Here is a 17,232-nt window from a genome sequence, read left to right on the forward strand (position 1 = left end):
TGTTCTTATGACGTTTTTCAACAGGAGGAAACGCGAATTACTTCCAAACACTTCAGATATAGTCTGTGTTAGTTAATGAAAGACTATTGATGAATTCCAGCATAACACTGTATGACAACGCTTCAGATGACTGTTCTAGAGCCTACAGCTAATCAATTCGTCAGATTCAGCAGTGAATTACAGCTCTAAATATAAATATAAACGATAAATGATCCTAAATAAAACAAATTCATGTATAGAGATGGTATATAAGTATATAACTTTACTCACATGGGAAACGTAGGCCACGTGAATGGTTTGTGAGCACAATTAAGTGCACTCAGCATGCCATGCCATCTAATAATTGTAGGAAACAAGTTCAAAAGGCAGTTGACTGTGTAAAGCCACATAAAACAACACAGAAATATGATAAATATACCGAGATCAGTTGCTAATCTGCAGGATTCAGCTGAGGTGACGTGACGGCGACCAATGAGACCTAGCTGTCACTCAAGTGGCCACGCCCTTAATTATGCAAACTTAATATAACTTAATATAAAAGAAATGGATGAGTTATTAAAGAATTCGCCCCCCTCACAGTTGTCATGAAGGGTAATATTAGCTGTATTAACCAAAATCGTTCTTTGTACCAGGCTGTAAACACCTTTTTTTCTGCTGTAAAGTTGGCCATTCTAACAGTGGGCTCAATTGAAATTTGCTCTATTTTGAAGCCATGAGCGGCCAGGACTAGCGGAATATCGGATGAATTGCAGTTTACTTCCGTATTGGCTTCCTGAGGGAGAGCGGGAGGTTGCCGCTTGGTAATTAGTAACCTGAAAAAAATCAGTCTCTGAATGGTTAATCGTTTTGCACTTAGTGGTGGAAAGAGTACTGAAAAATCATACTCAAAAGTAACATTACTTGCCCCAAAATGTAGTGCAAATAGAGTAAAAGTATCTGTTGTAAATATTACTCAAACTATGACTAAAAAGTAGCCCTTTCAAAAGTACTCGAGTACTGAGTATTACTGTGTGAAAACCTGATGCATTTACATGTAATTTGAGGATGTGTGTAAACGTAACATTCTGTAGTGCATTTAGTTTTTGTTCAGCAGACACACAACATCATAAGACATTAATATTAAGTTAGATTTAGGTTGTGATGTCAGGTGCCTGCTGGGTGTTTAAGGCCATTTCGATCATCATACAGTAAACATCCGTCATCTTGTCATTAGAGACATGCATCTAAACAGTCTCTGGGTCAATGTTTAAAGATTTTGGACATCTTCTTGGACACTTTTAACGCTTCCAAACAGTTTGTTGCAATTATAAATCACCCATGTCTAGAGGTAGTTCATTGGACAAAAATCACAGGACTGATTTTTCTAATTCCCATAGACAAGAAAAAAGTAGTGGAGTAAAAGTACTGATACTGCACAAAAAAATGTAGTTAAGGGAAAGTAAAAGTACACACTTTTAAAACTACTTAGTAAATTACAATTCCTGAGAAAAACTCAATGACAGTCATTTAAGTATTTGTGATTAGTTACTTTACAACACTGGTTGCACTTAATTTAAATGTCATCTTAATTCACACTTCAATAGTTGTGTTACTTTTTCCCCATCCGCAAAACTATTTTAGTTAAATACAAGAGCCATTTTATTTACAGCAGTGTATTTTTATTAATTAATTAATTAATTAATTAATTAATTTATTTATTTATTTATTTATTTATTTATTTATTTATTATTATTATTATTATTATTATTATTATTATTATTGCACAAACCATTAGGAACATGCATAAAACAACACAATACAAAAGGTAAATATAAAAAAACAAATATAACAATGATAAAAAAATGTATTAAAATTAAAAAATGAAATCCACAAAGCATAACGTACAGCATTACTACATCCATTGATTTTGTGATGAGCCTCTGGGAAACGGGTCTGTTAAAAGCAAAGCACGGTTTTTCCAACTGTGAAGAAACAGAGGTCCTGGTGAACTTGTGGCCATTTTTTTGTAAACATGCAGAGCAAAATCCTCTGAGTAAAATTTACTCATTTTAGAAAGTATTTGGTCCCTCTCTAAAGTGAGTTAAAGTTACTCAAGTTAATGAGACAATGAAAGGATTAAGTGATGATGGAGCACTGATGATGAACACTTGTTGTTTATAAGCTGAAACATAGAAGAGAAGCACAAAACTACAACTGACTTCACAGCCTTAGATGAAATCAGCCAAAATATAATACATTAAATCTCTCAAAATCTCAGCAGAGGATCATTAAGCAACTCCACAAACAGCAGCTTTACTTACTACCAACCTGTTTGCCCTTATTTAAAGAGGGACCAAATACTCTCTGAACTGAGTACATTTACTCAGAGGATACTGCTGTGTGCCCTCTGATTCTAGCTGTGGGTTAAAATGCAATATTTCATATAAACACCAAGATTGTCCAAAAAATGTCTTTGGGTTTTGTTTTTCATTATTTATTTTACCTTTTGAGTAAATAGTAAACAAAAATCAGTATCTGCAATATTAATTGTGTTGCACTTCATTCGTCAATTTAATTCACACAAATAATTACATTACCTTTTCTCATCCACAGTAAATGTTTTTCGTTAAATACAAGAGCAGTTGTGTCCAGCAGTGTATTGTTTGTTGCCCAAAACTATCAGGAACACATACATACAACAACACAATATAAAAGGTGAACATAAACTAATATAACAAAGATAAAAAAAAATAAAAAAAATTACAAAAATCCATAAAGCATAATGTGCAGCATTTCTACATTGAATGATTTTTAGAATTAACAGGGAAATTGAAAACTATTATAATAATTAATAAATATCTCAGATTGTTTAAATTTTAAATGTTTTGCTTTTCAACAATTTCACAGTAAAAAAAAAAACTTTAATGTGGGAGATGACTTTATGTTGGTGTATGTGATATTTTGATAATAAAGAGAATAACAATATATTCAAGACTTTTATTGAATTTGTTCATAATAAATACATAAATAAATAAATAAATAAATAAATATATATATATATATATATATATATATATATATATATATATATATATATATATATATATATATATATATATATATATATTCATTCATTAATTTTCTTGTCGGCTTAGTCCCTTTATTAATTCGGGGTCGTCACAGCGGAATGAACCGCCAACTTATCCTGCAAGTTTTTACGCAGCGGATGCCCTTCCAGCCGCAACCCTTCTCTGGGAAACATCCACACACACATTCACACACACACTCATAAACTACGGACAATTTAGCCTACCCAATTCGTCTGTACCGCATGTCTTTGGACTGTGGGGGAAACCAGAGCACCTGGAGGAAACCCACGCCAAGGCAGGGAGAACATGCAAACTCCACACAGAAACGCCAACTGAGCCAAAGTTCGACCCAACGACCTTCTTGCTGTGAGGCGACAGCACTACTGCACCACTGCCTCGCTCATATATATATATATATATATATATATATATATATATATATATATATATATATATATATATATATATATATATATATATATATATATATATATAATCTTTTAAGGTAAAATAATAGCTAAGTTTTGTCATTTTAGAAATATTCTGCACAGTTTAGTTACACCCACCTCCAACTCACAGCTGCTTAATAATCTCTAGTCGTCTTGAACACCTTGATTAGTTGGATCAACTCAGCAAAACTGTGCAGAGCTGCGGCCCTCCAGGGATCCAGTTTGAGACCTATGCTTTACAACATTGCATTCAAAAATTAAACTACAAAGACTCTCTTTATCTGCTTTACAGAAACTACAGCTGTCATTACAATGTACTTTGGTAATAAAGATTTTACTGGGTAAATTGTATGTAGTATTTTAAAACGAATTTCCGTAATTTTATTGTTATTGTTAATATTTGTATTTGAAGGATGTTAACTATATTAGAATTGCAGAAAAAATGTCCTAAAATAGGAATAATTTTATATTGTACACGTTATATTGTAGTGTTTTTTTATTGTGTGAAAAGTGAATATACAATCACAGTACACTAAGAAAATAAAAAAAAAACATTAAAAAAAGAAAACAAAAATAAAAAGGGGTATATACATCACAGATTAAAAGAAAAGATTGATAATTTACAAATTTCTGTGTTTTTTTAAGCCTTTTTTGTAAAAGAGTTAGTTTTAAAGTAATACAGCATTTCAGTAAGCAAAATGTTAAAAAAAAGGGTTTTCGGTTTGTAAATTTGCATTTATGTTTATAAAATTGTGTTAATAAGATGAGAAGATTAAAGAAATTTATTTTCTTTTCATGTAAAGGTTCTGTCTTGTAATTAACAAAACCAATTAAAACATTTTCCCACAGTAAGGAAAGGTCGAATCAATGTTCTCAATTATAAAAAGGGAAAAATCTTTCCAAAGCGAATTAGAATAGCTGCATTGCCAAAATATGTGAACTAGAGACTCAGATTGTTTCTTACAAAAGAAACAATTGGTTGTCTAGCAGTGTATTTTTAATTTATTTTATTATTGACTTCAATAACAAACATACAAAATCTGATCTTACACAAAACAAGACAATTATATAACATTGATAATAACTTAAGAGGTTCAATAATATTACAAACAAATAAAAACCAGGAACAAAAGAGAAAATAAAATTTAAAAAATAAACAGAGATACAAAACACAAATACAGCAAGATGAATGAAGGACTAATGTATCTGTGATATTTCCAAAATAATTATCATAATAATCCAAGAATCTGTCACTTTTCTTGATTTTAACCAGTCTAAGAGATTTAACAGTTGTCTAGCAGTGTATTTTAGTCAGTTACTGTTTAATTCCAAACAGTATTGTTTTTATTTTATTTTATTTTTTATAGCATAACCATCAGGAACAAACATACAACACAATACAAAATATGAAACACACACAAAAAAAACTAAAGTAATAATGGTAAAAACAAAGATAAATAAAAATTAATTAATTAATTCAATTCCACAAAGTATAGTGTACAGCATTTCTACATCCAATGAGTTTAAGAATTAACATGGGAGTAAAAAAAAGTGTCATATTATTTAATGCATATCTTTGTCTAGCAGTGTGTGGTGCAGCAGTTTTGATTGACATGATGTCATAATACAGATTAATCACTTTTCCTTTGACGCTCTCTAGAGGCCAAACTTGGCAAATGATTATCTGTAGTGCAGCAGTATAAAGTGTTTTCTATGTAGATTACGGACTTTTATTATTATTAATTGATCTTAAACACAATTTTAATAACAATAAAAAAGCATTGATTCGAATATATTAAATAAGCTGATATGTTTGATTTAAAATATACAATTTTATCATTATAATCGATTCCCTGTCGTTCAGTAGAGTTGCTACCATCTGTTCTGAGTATTTAAAGGAATCATTCATTCATTTTCTTTTCGGCTTAGTCCCTTTATTAATCAGGGGTCGCCACAGCGAAATGAACCGCCAACTTATCCAGCATATGTTTCACACAGCAGATGCCCTTTCAGCCACAACCCATCTCTGGGAAACACCCACACACTCTCGCTTACCCATGTCTTTGGACTGTGAGGAAACCCACGCAGAAAACATGCAAACTCCACGTAGAAATGTCAACTGAACCAGCCGGGACTCGAACCAGTGACCTTCTTGCTGTCAGTGTGAAAGTGCTACCCACATAGCCACCGTTTTGCCCTATATGGTAAATTTGAAATATAAAATTTATATAATTATTGTAACCGATCCTCTGCTGCCCTCTTCAGGCCGTTCAGAAGAGTTGCTACCAGCAAGATAGTAGTACAAAATATTATTCATTGATTCATTTGTACATTTTCCGTCAGCTTAGTCTGTATTTCAGAGGTCGCCACAGCGGAATGAACCACCAACTATTCCAGAATATGTTTTACAAAGTGATGGCCACAAACTATAATAGGCTATTTTTTTTTAAATAATTTCGACACCATCTTTAAAAACGATATTTTGAGGTTACTTGTTAACAATTTTCTTCCTTTTGCCTTCAAATAAATGTTTTATGTTTTGTGCAATTCTAATGACAGCCTTATGAAAATTAACCATGGTTTTATTATAATAACCATAATGGTTTATCCCAGGGGTTCCCAAACTTTTCAGCCTGCAACCCCCAAAATGACAGTTCCAGTGACTCGCAAAAGTGGTTTGTTCTTTAGACTACAGAAAAAAAATATATAGCTTAGGGGGGCTAATAATTTTGACCTTGAAATGTTTTTGTTTTTACTTTAAAACTGTTTTAATCTAGCCGAAATAAAACAAATTTTACTTTCTCTAGAAAAAAAAAAATATAATAATATATATATAATTTAAAGGAAAAAAATTAAAGGGGGCTAATAATTCTGACCAACTGTATCTAACAACCATAATATAGTCATTATTAATATTAAGCTGTTTCATTTTTAATATTAACCTCACTAAATGAGAATAGTGGCCCAATGTTTGCAGCACAAGACGACGATGATGTTGGAAAGCTTTTATTTCTCACATGCACTTTTACATGCAGTAAAATTGGACCCACCTGACCATACACAAACATCACACATTTCAGGGGAAGACAGGTGAGACAGGTCAGACGAGAGGTGCTTTTAGAAAGAGGAAATGTGATTTATTAGGGAAGAGGTAGGCGAAAAAAAAGCCCCTCTCAGACTAGTCTTGAAGGGCAGGGTGAGATCAGGAAGAAAAAAAGCCCCAACACAAGCACAAACACAGACATAACATAATGTGGATAGTCCAATAAAAGCGGCAGCCATCTGGTCCTGCAGCCAGGGGGCGCTGGTCAAAGATGGTCTCCAGGTCTGACCAAAACTTGTTGCAAAGCCGCTAGTTTCTCCCTGATGTTTTCCAATTTGCGGTCTATAGCCACAGTCACACAGTACTAACAGTTCTGTTCACTACCATTTCAATCCATCCGGCCAGCTTGGTAAGGTTTTGAGCCGCACCAACCACTTTTATTAATCATCAATACCCCAGAGCCCCGCCTAAGCCCATCAGCAGAAACCCTGTTATCAAAGTTCAGAATTGATAGATATTTTAACATCCTCCAAGGACAGAGCGACCAGGCACAGAATGTGCTACTTCTCACCCCTGTCCATCATGTATCCAGCAGCAAACATCCCTGCAGGACAGTTGGGTTCCCACGAACCCAAACTTCTCGTAAAGAAGATGGTGTCGATTGTGTTCAGAGACCAGCTGATCAAATCCATAATTCCTTATTTGTTTGTAGAGCAGGGCAAGGAGAGCCTCAGAGGTGCCAAGAGAAGCCAAGCAGGAGAGATATGGGAGGGAGAGGGAAAAACTGTGACTGCTTATGCCAAAAGCCAAAGAAGACCAAGACTACCAAGACTGTTCTTGGTTTAAATTTGGCGACCGCCACTTGGAGCCTCTATGTTCAGCCGTGGCTTTTATTTTTAATGTATGTGAGTGCTGTAAAAGTGTCAAAGTTTAACATTGTGCCGTAAAACCTGCGGCAACAAACACTATTGCTGTGTCCTTAATCTAGTGCAGGAGGGCTCAACCCTGTTCCTGGAGATCTACCTTCCTGCACAGTTTACCTGTTATGCCTGGTTTATACTTCTGCGTCCAGTGACCGGCGTAACCCACGGTGCATGCAACGCACGTAGCTGTGCATTTATACTTCTGCGCGCTGTCTCTGTTGGTCTGCATTAACACTTCCGAAACGCTAGTTGGCAGTAAGGTGTAAATGTTCCTCTGTGTCAAGTTTCTTCGCTGTTGTTTTGCTTTTCCTGAACACTTCCAGGATGTACAAGTGCCTCAAACTCGCTCATTTTGAGGCAGGAACCGGCGGACGTGCAACAACTTTAACTATGAGGTAAACACAAAACAAAACTTTCCATCTGGAGCTCCTTCACAGGACTCCACACTTGCAAACAATCGCTCCATCAGGCTCGCACCATTCATGCGGCTCTCTGTCCCACCCTGTCGCTACGCGTCGCTGCGACGTGTAGTTACATTTTTTGAGAGGTGCACGTCAGCAACGCCGACGGCCACGGCGAAGGGCTATGCGTCAGCGCTGTAGCATACGCCGCCGTTTGACGCATCTGTCAACAGCTCGCTGGCTGAGATATCACACTATCTTGTTAGATATGCCAAATGTGACTGTTAAACGATGTACTGGTTTGAATGCAGCTACTCTTCTTCCTACTGAGGAGGATGGGGAAGAGCATCATTATTGTTTAACAGCACTTGAACAGGTGTGTACACCACGACCTGACCTCTCTGACGAACCACTTGAAAATTGTGACAATGTCCTCTTTGTGGATGGTTCAGCGTTTAAAGATCCACAAACAGGCCAGAATAAGGTTGGTTACGCTGTAACAACTGAATTTGATGTGATGGCACTATTCGGCACAGGCCGCAGAGCTCGTGGCGTTGACAGAGGCACGTAAATTGATGGCAGAAAAAGAAGCTACCATTTACACCGACTCTAGGTATGCATTTGGGGTAGCTCATGATTTTGGGGCTGTGTGGAAACAGAGAAAATTTCTAAAGTCTGATGGTTGACCAATACTCAATGCTCCTTTAGTGGCAGCGCTGCTTGATGCGATTTAACTACCTGACAAACTGGCCATTTGTAAATGCGCAGCGCACACTAACAACAAAGATTATGTTTCTGCAGGTAACTCCAGAGCAGTCGCAGCAGCAAAAGTCGCGGCGTCCCGAGACGAGGACAACTCTGAATGTTCTCTGATATCTGTCGATAATGACAATGACGTGTGTTCTTCTTTGCAGGATATGCAGACCTTCGCGACGGGGTTGGAGAAAAAACAAGTGGAGACAGTCTGGCTGTGTGATGAAAGATAATGTGTGGAAGAGTGCTGAGGGCAAGGCGTGTTTACCAAAAATTTTTTCCAACATTATGCGAAATTACTTCACGGTAAAGATCATGTGTCAAAAACAGCAATGGTTGCGCAAATGAACGAACTGTGGTTCACAAAGGGGTTCACTACATTTGCGGACAATTTCTGAAGACGATGTGTAATTTGCAACACACATAATGTGGCCAGAGCGATAAAGGTTCCACTATCATCTCATCCACCTCCAACAGGGCCTTTTGAATATTTGATGATGGATTTCATTGAATTGTCCCCATGCAATGGGAAAAGGTATTGTTTGGTGATGGTTGACATGTGGTCAAAGTAGGTTGAAGTTTTTCCAACCTCAAAACAAGATTCGGCTGCGGTAGCAAAAGCGTTACTGACTGAAATCGTGCCGAGATGGGGAATACCACTAAAAATAAGCTCAGATAATGGTAGTCATTTTGTTAATGAAGCAATCAAACAAGAGGGCCAATATTTGGAAATTGATTTGAGAACACATTGCAGTTACCATCCAGCTTCAGGCGGAGCTGTCGAAAGAGAAAATGGTACACTGAAGAACAAATTGGCAAAATGCTGTGAAGACACAGGGCTTACATGGGTTCAAGCTCTACCCATTGTCCTAATGTACATGAGAATGAGAAAAAGACCAAGAATGAATTTGAGCCCGTTTGAAATTGTCTTTGGCAGACCACCACGTGTAGGTGTGAATGGGGGTAAACAGCAGCTGCCCTCAACAGATGTGTGTGAGGATGACATGTTGAATTACTGTAAAGAAATGTCTCATGTGTTGTCAAATGTTTGTGTGCAGGTAAAGGCCGCATTGGGGAAGGCAGCTGACAGACCATTACACAATCTGAGGCCTGGCGATTTCGTGGTAATAAGGGACCTGAGGAGAAAGAGCTGGAGAGCGAAATGTTGGCTGGGTCCATTTCAAGTGCTACTGACCACTGGGACAGCGGTGAAGGTCGCGGAGCGGGCGACGTGGGTGCACGCTGGGCACTGCAGGAAAATTCCACCACATGAGGAGGATTCTGCGAGGGAGTAGGAGAGAAAGAGGGGCTCTGAAACTGTCTGAAGGAAAACAGCAGGCTGATATCTGAGTGAAGCAAGGTCACAGCTGGGGAGAAACAACAACAAAGTCAAGAGGTGTGTGTGTGAAACAGTAACTACTGAATACAACACCAAGCAGCAATCAGACGGAGGAGAAGGCGACCAAAAGAGAGGTGAATAAGCTGTGGTTGACCATCACATTAAGGATCTGAAGATGGACGCAAAGATTTCTGGCATCCATTCTGTGTGCAAGGAATGTGTGGTCTGAGGAGAACAACACTGGCATTGCTGCTAGTGTCACCTTAATTAACCTGATTACAACAAAACATTACTGGCATTGTAGTTGATATGAGATTGGCCGTAAAAGTGCCTAAGAACGCTAAACAACTGATGGCTAGATTGGCTGTCATTTAAGTGGGGAAACTGAATCTACTGGGCCTTTACTGTGGTGTTACCTGTATTGGGGGTGGGCCTGGTGATATTATGTTGTCTGCCATGTATTTTCAGATTTATATCATGGTCAGTGGGCAGACTGATTACATCTACAACATCCCTTCAGATGGTAAAGATGGCTGTCAACAAAGAGGGTATGAATATTGATATGGGGGATGAATTTGATTATGTCTTTGGTGATAGCAGCAGCTATGTGGATATGAACAAAGAAAACCCATAAACAGACTGAGAACAGATTTAGGTGACGGCTGTTACTTAATTGAGAAAATGTTAATGGATCTGACTTTTTGTTTGAATTTTGAGACGACTATTTGCTTGCTTATATGTATTTTGAGTCTATCCAAACAAAAACAGCAAACTGCATGAGTTGTATGTTCTGTAACAAGTCTTAAAAGAGTGATTATTTGCATGAAAATCGAGAGAAGAGTAAAAATGCGATGTATGTTTAAGAGTACAGAAACAACAACGTGTTCCTATGTTTATGAGTATTATGATTGAATCAACAATGTAGAGGGTTAGTAATTTTAACTGATTGACAAATGTTTCTGAATTTTGTTGTGTGAAATTAATCAATAATGTGAAAATAACAGGCAATTTCTGTGATGGAAACCTCTGAGGGGTGACTGAGGGTCTGACTTCGGTCAGGAGCGCAATAACAGTGATTATTCGTTTAGCCCGGCTCCCAGGGAAGAGGGATGTTTTGAAAAGTAAATCTTAATGGGGAAACTATATTAAGAAGAGGGTTTGAACATCTCTAGTGTATTAATGTGTGCAGAAACCTGTTAAATGATTTGTGTAACCAGTGTGATTAATATAATTGGAATGATTTTTTTGTAATCAGCATGATCAATATAATCAGAATGAGATTTATAACTAGTGTGATTTTTAGAAAAGGTGAAAAAATGAATTTGATGATGAGTTATCAATGAATGATAAAAAGAGAGGAATTGTAATGGAAATTCATTTTTAGATGAGCTTTATATGTTAGAAACTTGTCTAAGACTCATTATTACATTTGTGTGTATCTGTGTTCTCCATATGTTCATCATAAAACCTATGTGTGTACATTTTTATAGATAACTATATTTCTTTAGGTGAAAGCTTTTTCATTATCCTAAGAAGAATGTGTGGTTGTTATGAGCATATCGCACGAACAGCACTGACGCCTGACGTAATTGTAGATGAGGCCTTATTGGGAGTTGACCTCGTAAGCAGTACAAACTAGATAAAAAGGTGAACACACTTTGCTTTAGTATCTCACTCTGCAGAAACTGTTGTTGCTGTATGACTGTGATCTTCTTTATAAAGAATAAAACTTGTAAAAGACATCCCGGGTAAGACTTTGTTTCTTGACCACTGAGACAGCCTCCTTAGAGAAAATAGCCACTACAATATATATATATATATATATATATATATATATATATATATATATATATATATATATATATATATATATATATATATATATATATATATATAATATTCATGCTTCAAGGCTGCACTTGCGGTCAGTAAAACTTTAACTTCAGAGTTTTACTTCCTTTCAATGTTCAAGCACTCATTTTGAGGTTTGGCAGCAAGGTGTGAAACAAACAGGACTGCATTATGTTGAAGCGCTCAACTTTTCACAGGGTGAGGATTATGCAACTTCAACTCTGTAAGTGTTATGGGATGTTTTTACTTACTTTGTAAATGTCACTGTGTATATGATTTTTTAGATCATAATAATTTTTTTGCTATTTTTGTTTTATTATTTAATTTTTATTTTATAATTTATCCATTTAATCAATTTGCAGATCTGCTGATTTGGATAGAAGCTTCAGAGACTTTAACAACTCAGTTCACACATTTAGGTCAGAATGTGACTATAAACTGTGATCTTGACATAAATGAGGTGACGTGGATGTTTCTGAATCTAGCAGATTCTCCACTTCTGATTTTACGATCATTCTCAAAACCACTGAAATATTCAGTGCAACCCAAACATAATCTTTTCATAAATAACATCACTGTTGATGATTTAGGAGTTTATTACTGTATAAACATAGAAGAAACTGCACAAGTTAGCAACGGCACAAAACTACACATCACTGGTGAGTGATCCTTACCTTTTTATTTATTATTATTATTATTATTATTATTATTATTAATAGTAGTAGTAGTATGTGCTTTACACTTGATTTATCTTGATTTGTAAATACTTAAAGGGATAGTTCTCTAAAAACTGAAAATTCATTGTTTACTCTCCCTTGTTCAAAACCTGTTTGAGTTTCTTTTTTTCTTTTGAACACAAAAGAAGGTATTTTGAAGAGAGCTGGAAACCTGTTTGGTAATAGGTTTTCAGCTTTTATCAATATATATACTTTTGTGTTCAACAGAAGAAACTCATAATGGTTGGAAAAAACTTCAATAGTTAGTGAGTAAATTTTAATTTTGAAGGGTGAACTATTCCTTTAAGTGACCCTTTAGTTGCTGCTGACACAAAGTTTTTTTATTTACAGCCCCAACTCAATTTTCTGAGTTATCTGAGAGTCAAAATCACACAGAGGTGAAGAACTTGCAGCAAAATCACACAACAGCGAGGTGTATTCAGCAGAATCAAACAACATGGTGGAAATTTACAATCATCTCTGGTCTTCTGAATGTTCTTCTGGTCATTGTGGTCGTTGGTGAGTTGTTTAGCAATAAACGCAAAAACATAAATGTTCTTTATGAGATATTAAATGAACAGTTACCCAAAAACTACAAAACACAAAAGAAGGTGTTAAGCTGAAAACCTGTAACCAATGACTTCCATATAGGGAAAACAAATACTATAGAAGTCAATTGGTTACCAGTTTAAATATTGTTTTCAGTTTTTAGGTGACATATTCATCCCTTTATGTTGTTCTGATTTTTGATTTTTTGTTACTAATCTAAATATGTCACAAGGACTATCACTGATTGGGTGTAAAGAATCTAGAGGACAATCACAAAAACTTCAGAGCACAAATCAGCAGCAGCTTCAGTCAAGTGAACTAGTGGTAAACAACACAAAACTCCTACTAATAAAAATCAAACACAATTTTCTTATTTACAGTTTGCTCATTTTGATTTCCTTGTGTCTCTTTCAGTACTCTGAGGTGAATGTTTCGAAGCTGCGTAAACTTTTCAGGTCCAACCAAGTCTCTTCCTGCACCTATGCTGCTGTAAAGCTTCCAAAGTCATAAATAATTACATGTATACTAATTTATTAATTACTTGATTCTTGACTCATTATTGATATCTATTGATCAGCAACCTTGAATAATATACGGTTCATTGCAAACTCACTCATTTCTTGTTTCAACTAAAGCAGTTCCTGCTATCTTCTGTCTTTTTTTGCATTTTCAATAGACTTTAGTATTAAAGGAGCAGTCCTTTTTTGGAAATCTTACAACTCCCTCAATATTAAACAGTTGAGTTTTACCATTTTTTAAATCCATTTAGCCAATCTCCAGGTCTGGCGGGAGCACTTTCAGCTTAGCTTAGCATAAATCATTGAATTGGATTAGATCATTAGCATCTCGGTCACAAATTTCAAAAAAGAGTTTTGAACATTTTTCTATATTTAAAGCTTTACTTCTGTAGGTACATTGTGTACTGACCCAGCAGGCACACAGCGTCATAAGACTTTAATATTAGGTTAGATTTAGGTCATGATGTCGAGCGATCAAAATTCAGCGTCGAAGGACAACGTTATTTTTGTGTCTAATAAACGATGTTAAATGACGTTGATACTTCTTCGGTTTTAGGTTGTGTTAGAAAGTGACCAAAACCCAACGTCGAGCCAACATCTTAAACCAACGTTATATTGACGTTAAATACTGACATTTATCTGTCAGGTATATGGCAACCAAAATTCAACATCTGATAGACGTCATAGTGGTAATGTCCACACAACGTCAAGCTGTACCATTAAATGTTGATATTTGGTCATTTTAGGCTGTGTTGAAAATTGACGTCTGTGAGTTCTGACGTCAACCCAATATTCATTTCCACCCAAAATGCAACGCCCCCACAACGTTGGGGTACAGCGTCAATCTGACGCCATGTTGATGTCCTGTGCCTGCTGGAAAGACTGATGAAAAATTAAAAGTTATTTACTAGATCTAAATAGCTAGGAACTTTACTCTTTACTCTTAGTCTTACTCTGTCGTATTAATCAAGGAACTTTTTCTGTTGTACCATGGCTGCAGCAGGCTCAATGATAGAAAACAGCACAGTTACCAGTTACCAAGCTGGAAATTATTATTTTTTAGGTGACAAAATAGTAACTTTTTATTTTCTGGTGGTTTTAGTTCTATTATTCACAATTTACCTAATCCCACTTGGTCTGATTTTACAGATCACTGTTATGCAGATGACATTCAACTTTATTCTATCTGTACACCTACTCCATCCGCCCAAATTGATAAAATCTCTGCCTGTGTAAAGGACATTAAAGACTGACTTAACTCAAATTCTTTGAAACTTAAAATGAACAAAACTGAGATCATTTGTATTGGCATGTTTTCTGAATGTTACACTTTTGATTTGATAAACTGACTACTTTGTTTGATCCACCTTTTGTTTTTCTAGTTTGTTATATTTGACGTCTTGTACAGTATGTTTGTTAACCTAATGTTGTCTTTACTTGATTATTGTTTCTTTCAATTTACTCCGCAAATATAACATAAACTACCACTGCTATGCTGATGATCTCCAACTATATTTTCCTATTAAACTAAGAAAAGATTTATCATTAGAACACCTTTTCTTATGCCTAACCGACATTAAGACTTGGATGACCAATAACTCTCTGCAACTAAATGAAAATAAAACAGAAGTGCTCCTATTAGGTCCTGCTGCTTCCAACGATTCAATTAAAACTCAGCAAAGATTCCTGTAATCTGCACAGTCATGCCAAGAATCTCGGCATAATTTTTGATCCACTTCTGCAGTTTGACAAGCATGAAAGTGCAGTTGCAAAGAGCAGCTTTTTTCAACTTAGATTGGTGGCAAAAGTTAGGCCATTTTTTTTCTAAAAAAAGATCTAGAAACTGTAACCCATGCTTTAATTTCCTCCCGATTAGACAACTGCAACTCCTTGTACATTTGTCTACCTCTGTCAACACTCTCTCGGCCGCCAGATTGATAACTAAGAAAAGAGATCACATCTCCCCATCCTTGCTTCACTGCACTGGCTTCCTATAAAATTCAGTTGATTTTAAAATCCTTATTTTTCATATAAAACTTTGTACAATTCTTCCCCGATTTATGTCAGCAAGCTCATCAGGTCATACAGCTTGTAGACCATTAAGGTCCCATGATCAGTTTCTTTTGTCGATCTCTCGATCTCGCTGCAAATCAAAAGGTGCTTGAGATTTCTGTGTTGCGGCCAGGCCCGGATTGGCTAATCGGGAGGACCGGGAGAATTCACGGTGGGCCGGTCCGTTTTTTGGCCGCAAGGGCCAGTGTCCCTAGTTCCAGAATGCTCTCAGCAGTCACACTTTTTAAAAATAATTTATTTATTTACTTGACCACAGCCTTCTTATTCATTATTTTACCGCAGCTCTGCTCTTTTTATCTATTTTCTCGTAGCTTCGTGAGCAGGATGCAGCCTGCAGGTTAATGATGATATAACCAGATATGTCACTTCACATTATACAGCTGTTGTGGTACAGTGGTTAGTACGTTAGTTGATGACGCGGTCAACCTGGGTTCGGTCCTTGTCTAAGTAACAATTTTTTTTTTTTCATCTTTATTGTTAACACATAATACTGTAAGGGTTGTTGAACATTTGAAGTTCTAAAAGAGCTGTTTTCTCAAAAAAAGACGTGATAGTGTAATTAGAAACTGAATTGGAAATAACCTTATTTTAATATAGTCAGTGGTGAACTGAGGTGGGCCGGTCTGAGGCTTGTAACTCCAGGGCTGAAAAAGAGTCCCACTCCGGCCCTGGTTGCGGCCCCAAGGTTCTGGAACAGTTTCCCATTGAACATCAGGATTTCTCCACCCTTGGATACTTTCAAATCTAACTTAAATGTTTATTTTTACTCCCTTGCCTTTGAGTGACCCAAACATGTAATTTCTTATCTGTATTTTGGTATTACATATGTACTTGTATATTTTCTTTTCTTACATTTTTAATACAAGTTTTATTTTATTTTATTAAATATTTTATCTCATTGTAAAGCACTCTGAATCAACTACAGTTGCATAAAGTTGTGCTCTTGAAAATAAAGTTGCCTTGCCTTTCAATGTCTGTTCGTACTATATTTTTTTATTGCATACATTTTAAAGTGTCCTTGAGCTCTGGAAATATAAAATATAATGTATATGAAATGTTCTATACAAATAAAAATGTATTATTAATATTATAAGTATTTGCAGAAGTGTCAAGCTTTGGTAAAAAAAATATCATTACTTTCTGTAGTTAGATACTATTTGGACTCTTTGGGGTTAGATGCTATCTCACTTAATGAGGTTTAATGATTTATTAAATGAGGTTAAATGATTTTATATTAGAGCAATTCCAGTGTTATGGATGCAACATTTGTAGTAAAAACCTAAAACATAAATTCACAGAGAAAGTACATGTTAACACTATATTGAACCATCTGTTTATATATTCCAAAACAACCACAGTTATGGGATCAGAAAAATATCAATCTGTGAACATTTTATAGATTTTAAATGAGGTAAATAAACATGTTATGGATGTGACCAATAGAGTATGCTAGTTTACACAACATACTTTGAAGAAATTCATTGAATTTAACTGCACAACCCAAAACAAACAATGCTAATCAAAATGATAGGAGTTGGCTCTCTTTTAA

General features: G+C 35.8%; 1 protein-coding gene and 1 long non-coding RNA gene across 2 annotated transcripts; both read left to right on the forward strand.

Annotated features, from left to right (window-relative positions):
• The first annotated feature begins 8,998 nt into the window (after window positions 1-8,998).
• LOC147838591 (uncharacterized) lies at window positions 8,999-11,718 on the forward strand. The gene is made up of 3 exons (XR_015522272.1): window positions 8,999-9,306; window positions 9,612-10,460; window positions 10,615-11,718. It is a non-coding gene; the product is annotated as an uncharacterized LOC147838591 (long non-coding RNA).
• A 228-nt stretch (window positions 11,719-11,946) lies between these two features.
• On the forward strand, window positions 11,947-16,654 carry LOC147831638 (uncharacterized). Its single transcript, XM_087304660.1, has 6 exons — window positions 11,947-12,050; window positions 12,190-12,246; window positions 12,418-12,486; window positions 12,895-13,062; window positions 13,325-13,416; window positions 13,507-16,654. The coding sequence occupies exons 1-6, from the start codon at window positions 11,999-12,001 to the stop codon at window positions 13,600-13,602; spliced, it is 534 nt and encodes a 177-aa protein (XP_087160786.1). The 5' UTR covers window positions 11,947-11,998; the 3' UTR covers window positions 13,603-16,654.
• Window positions 16,655-17,232: the final 578 nt, after the last annotated feature.

Source organism: Danio rerio, chromosome 22, assembly GCF_052040795.2.
Source record: "Danio rerio strain M-AB ecotype USA chromosome 22, GRCz13ab, whole genome shotgun sequence".
NCBI classification, from domain to species: domain Eukaryota; kingdom Metazoa; phylum Chordata; class Actinopteri; order Cypriniformes; family Danionidae; genus Danio; species Danio rerio.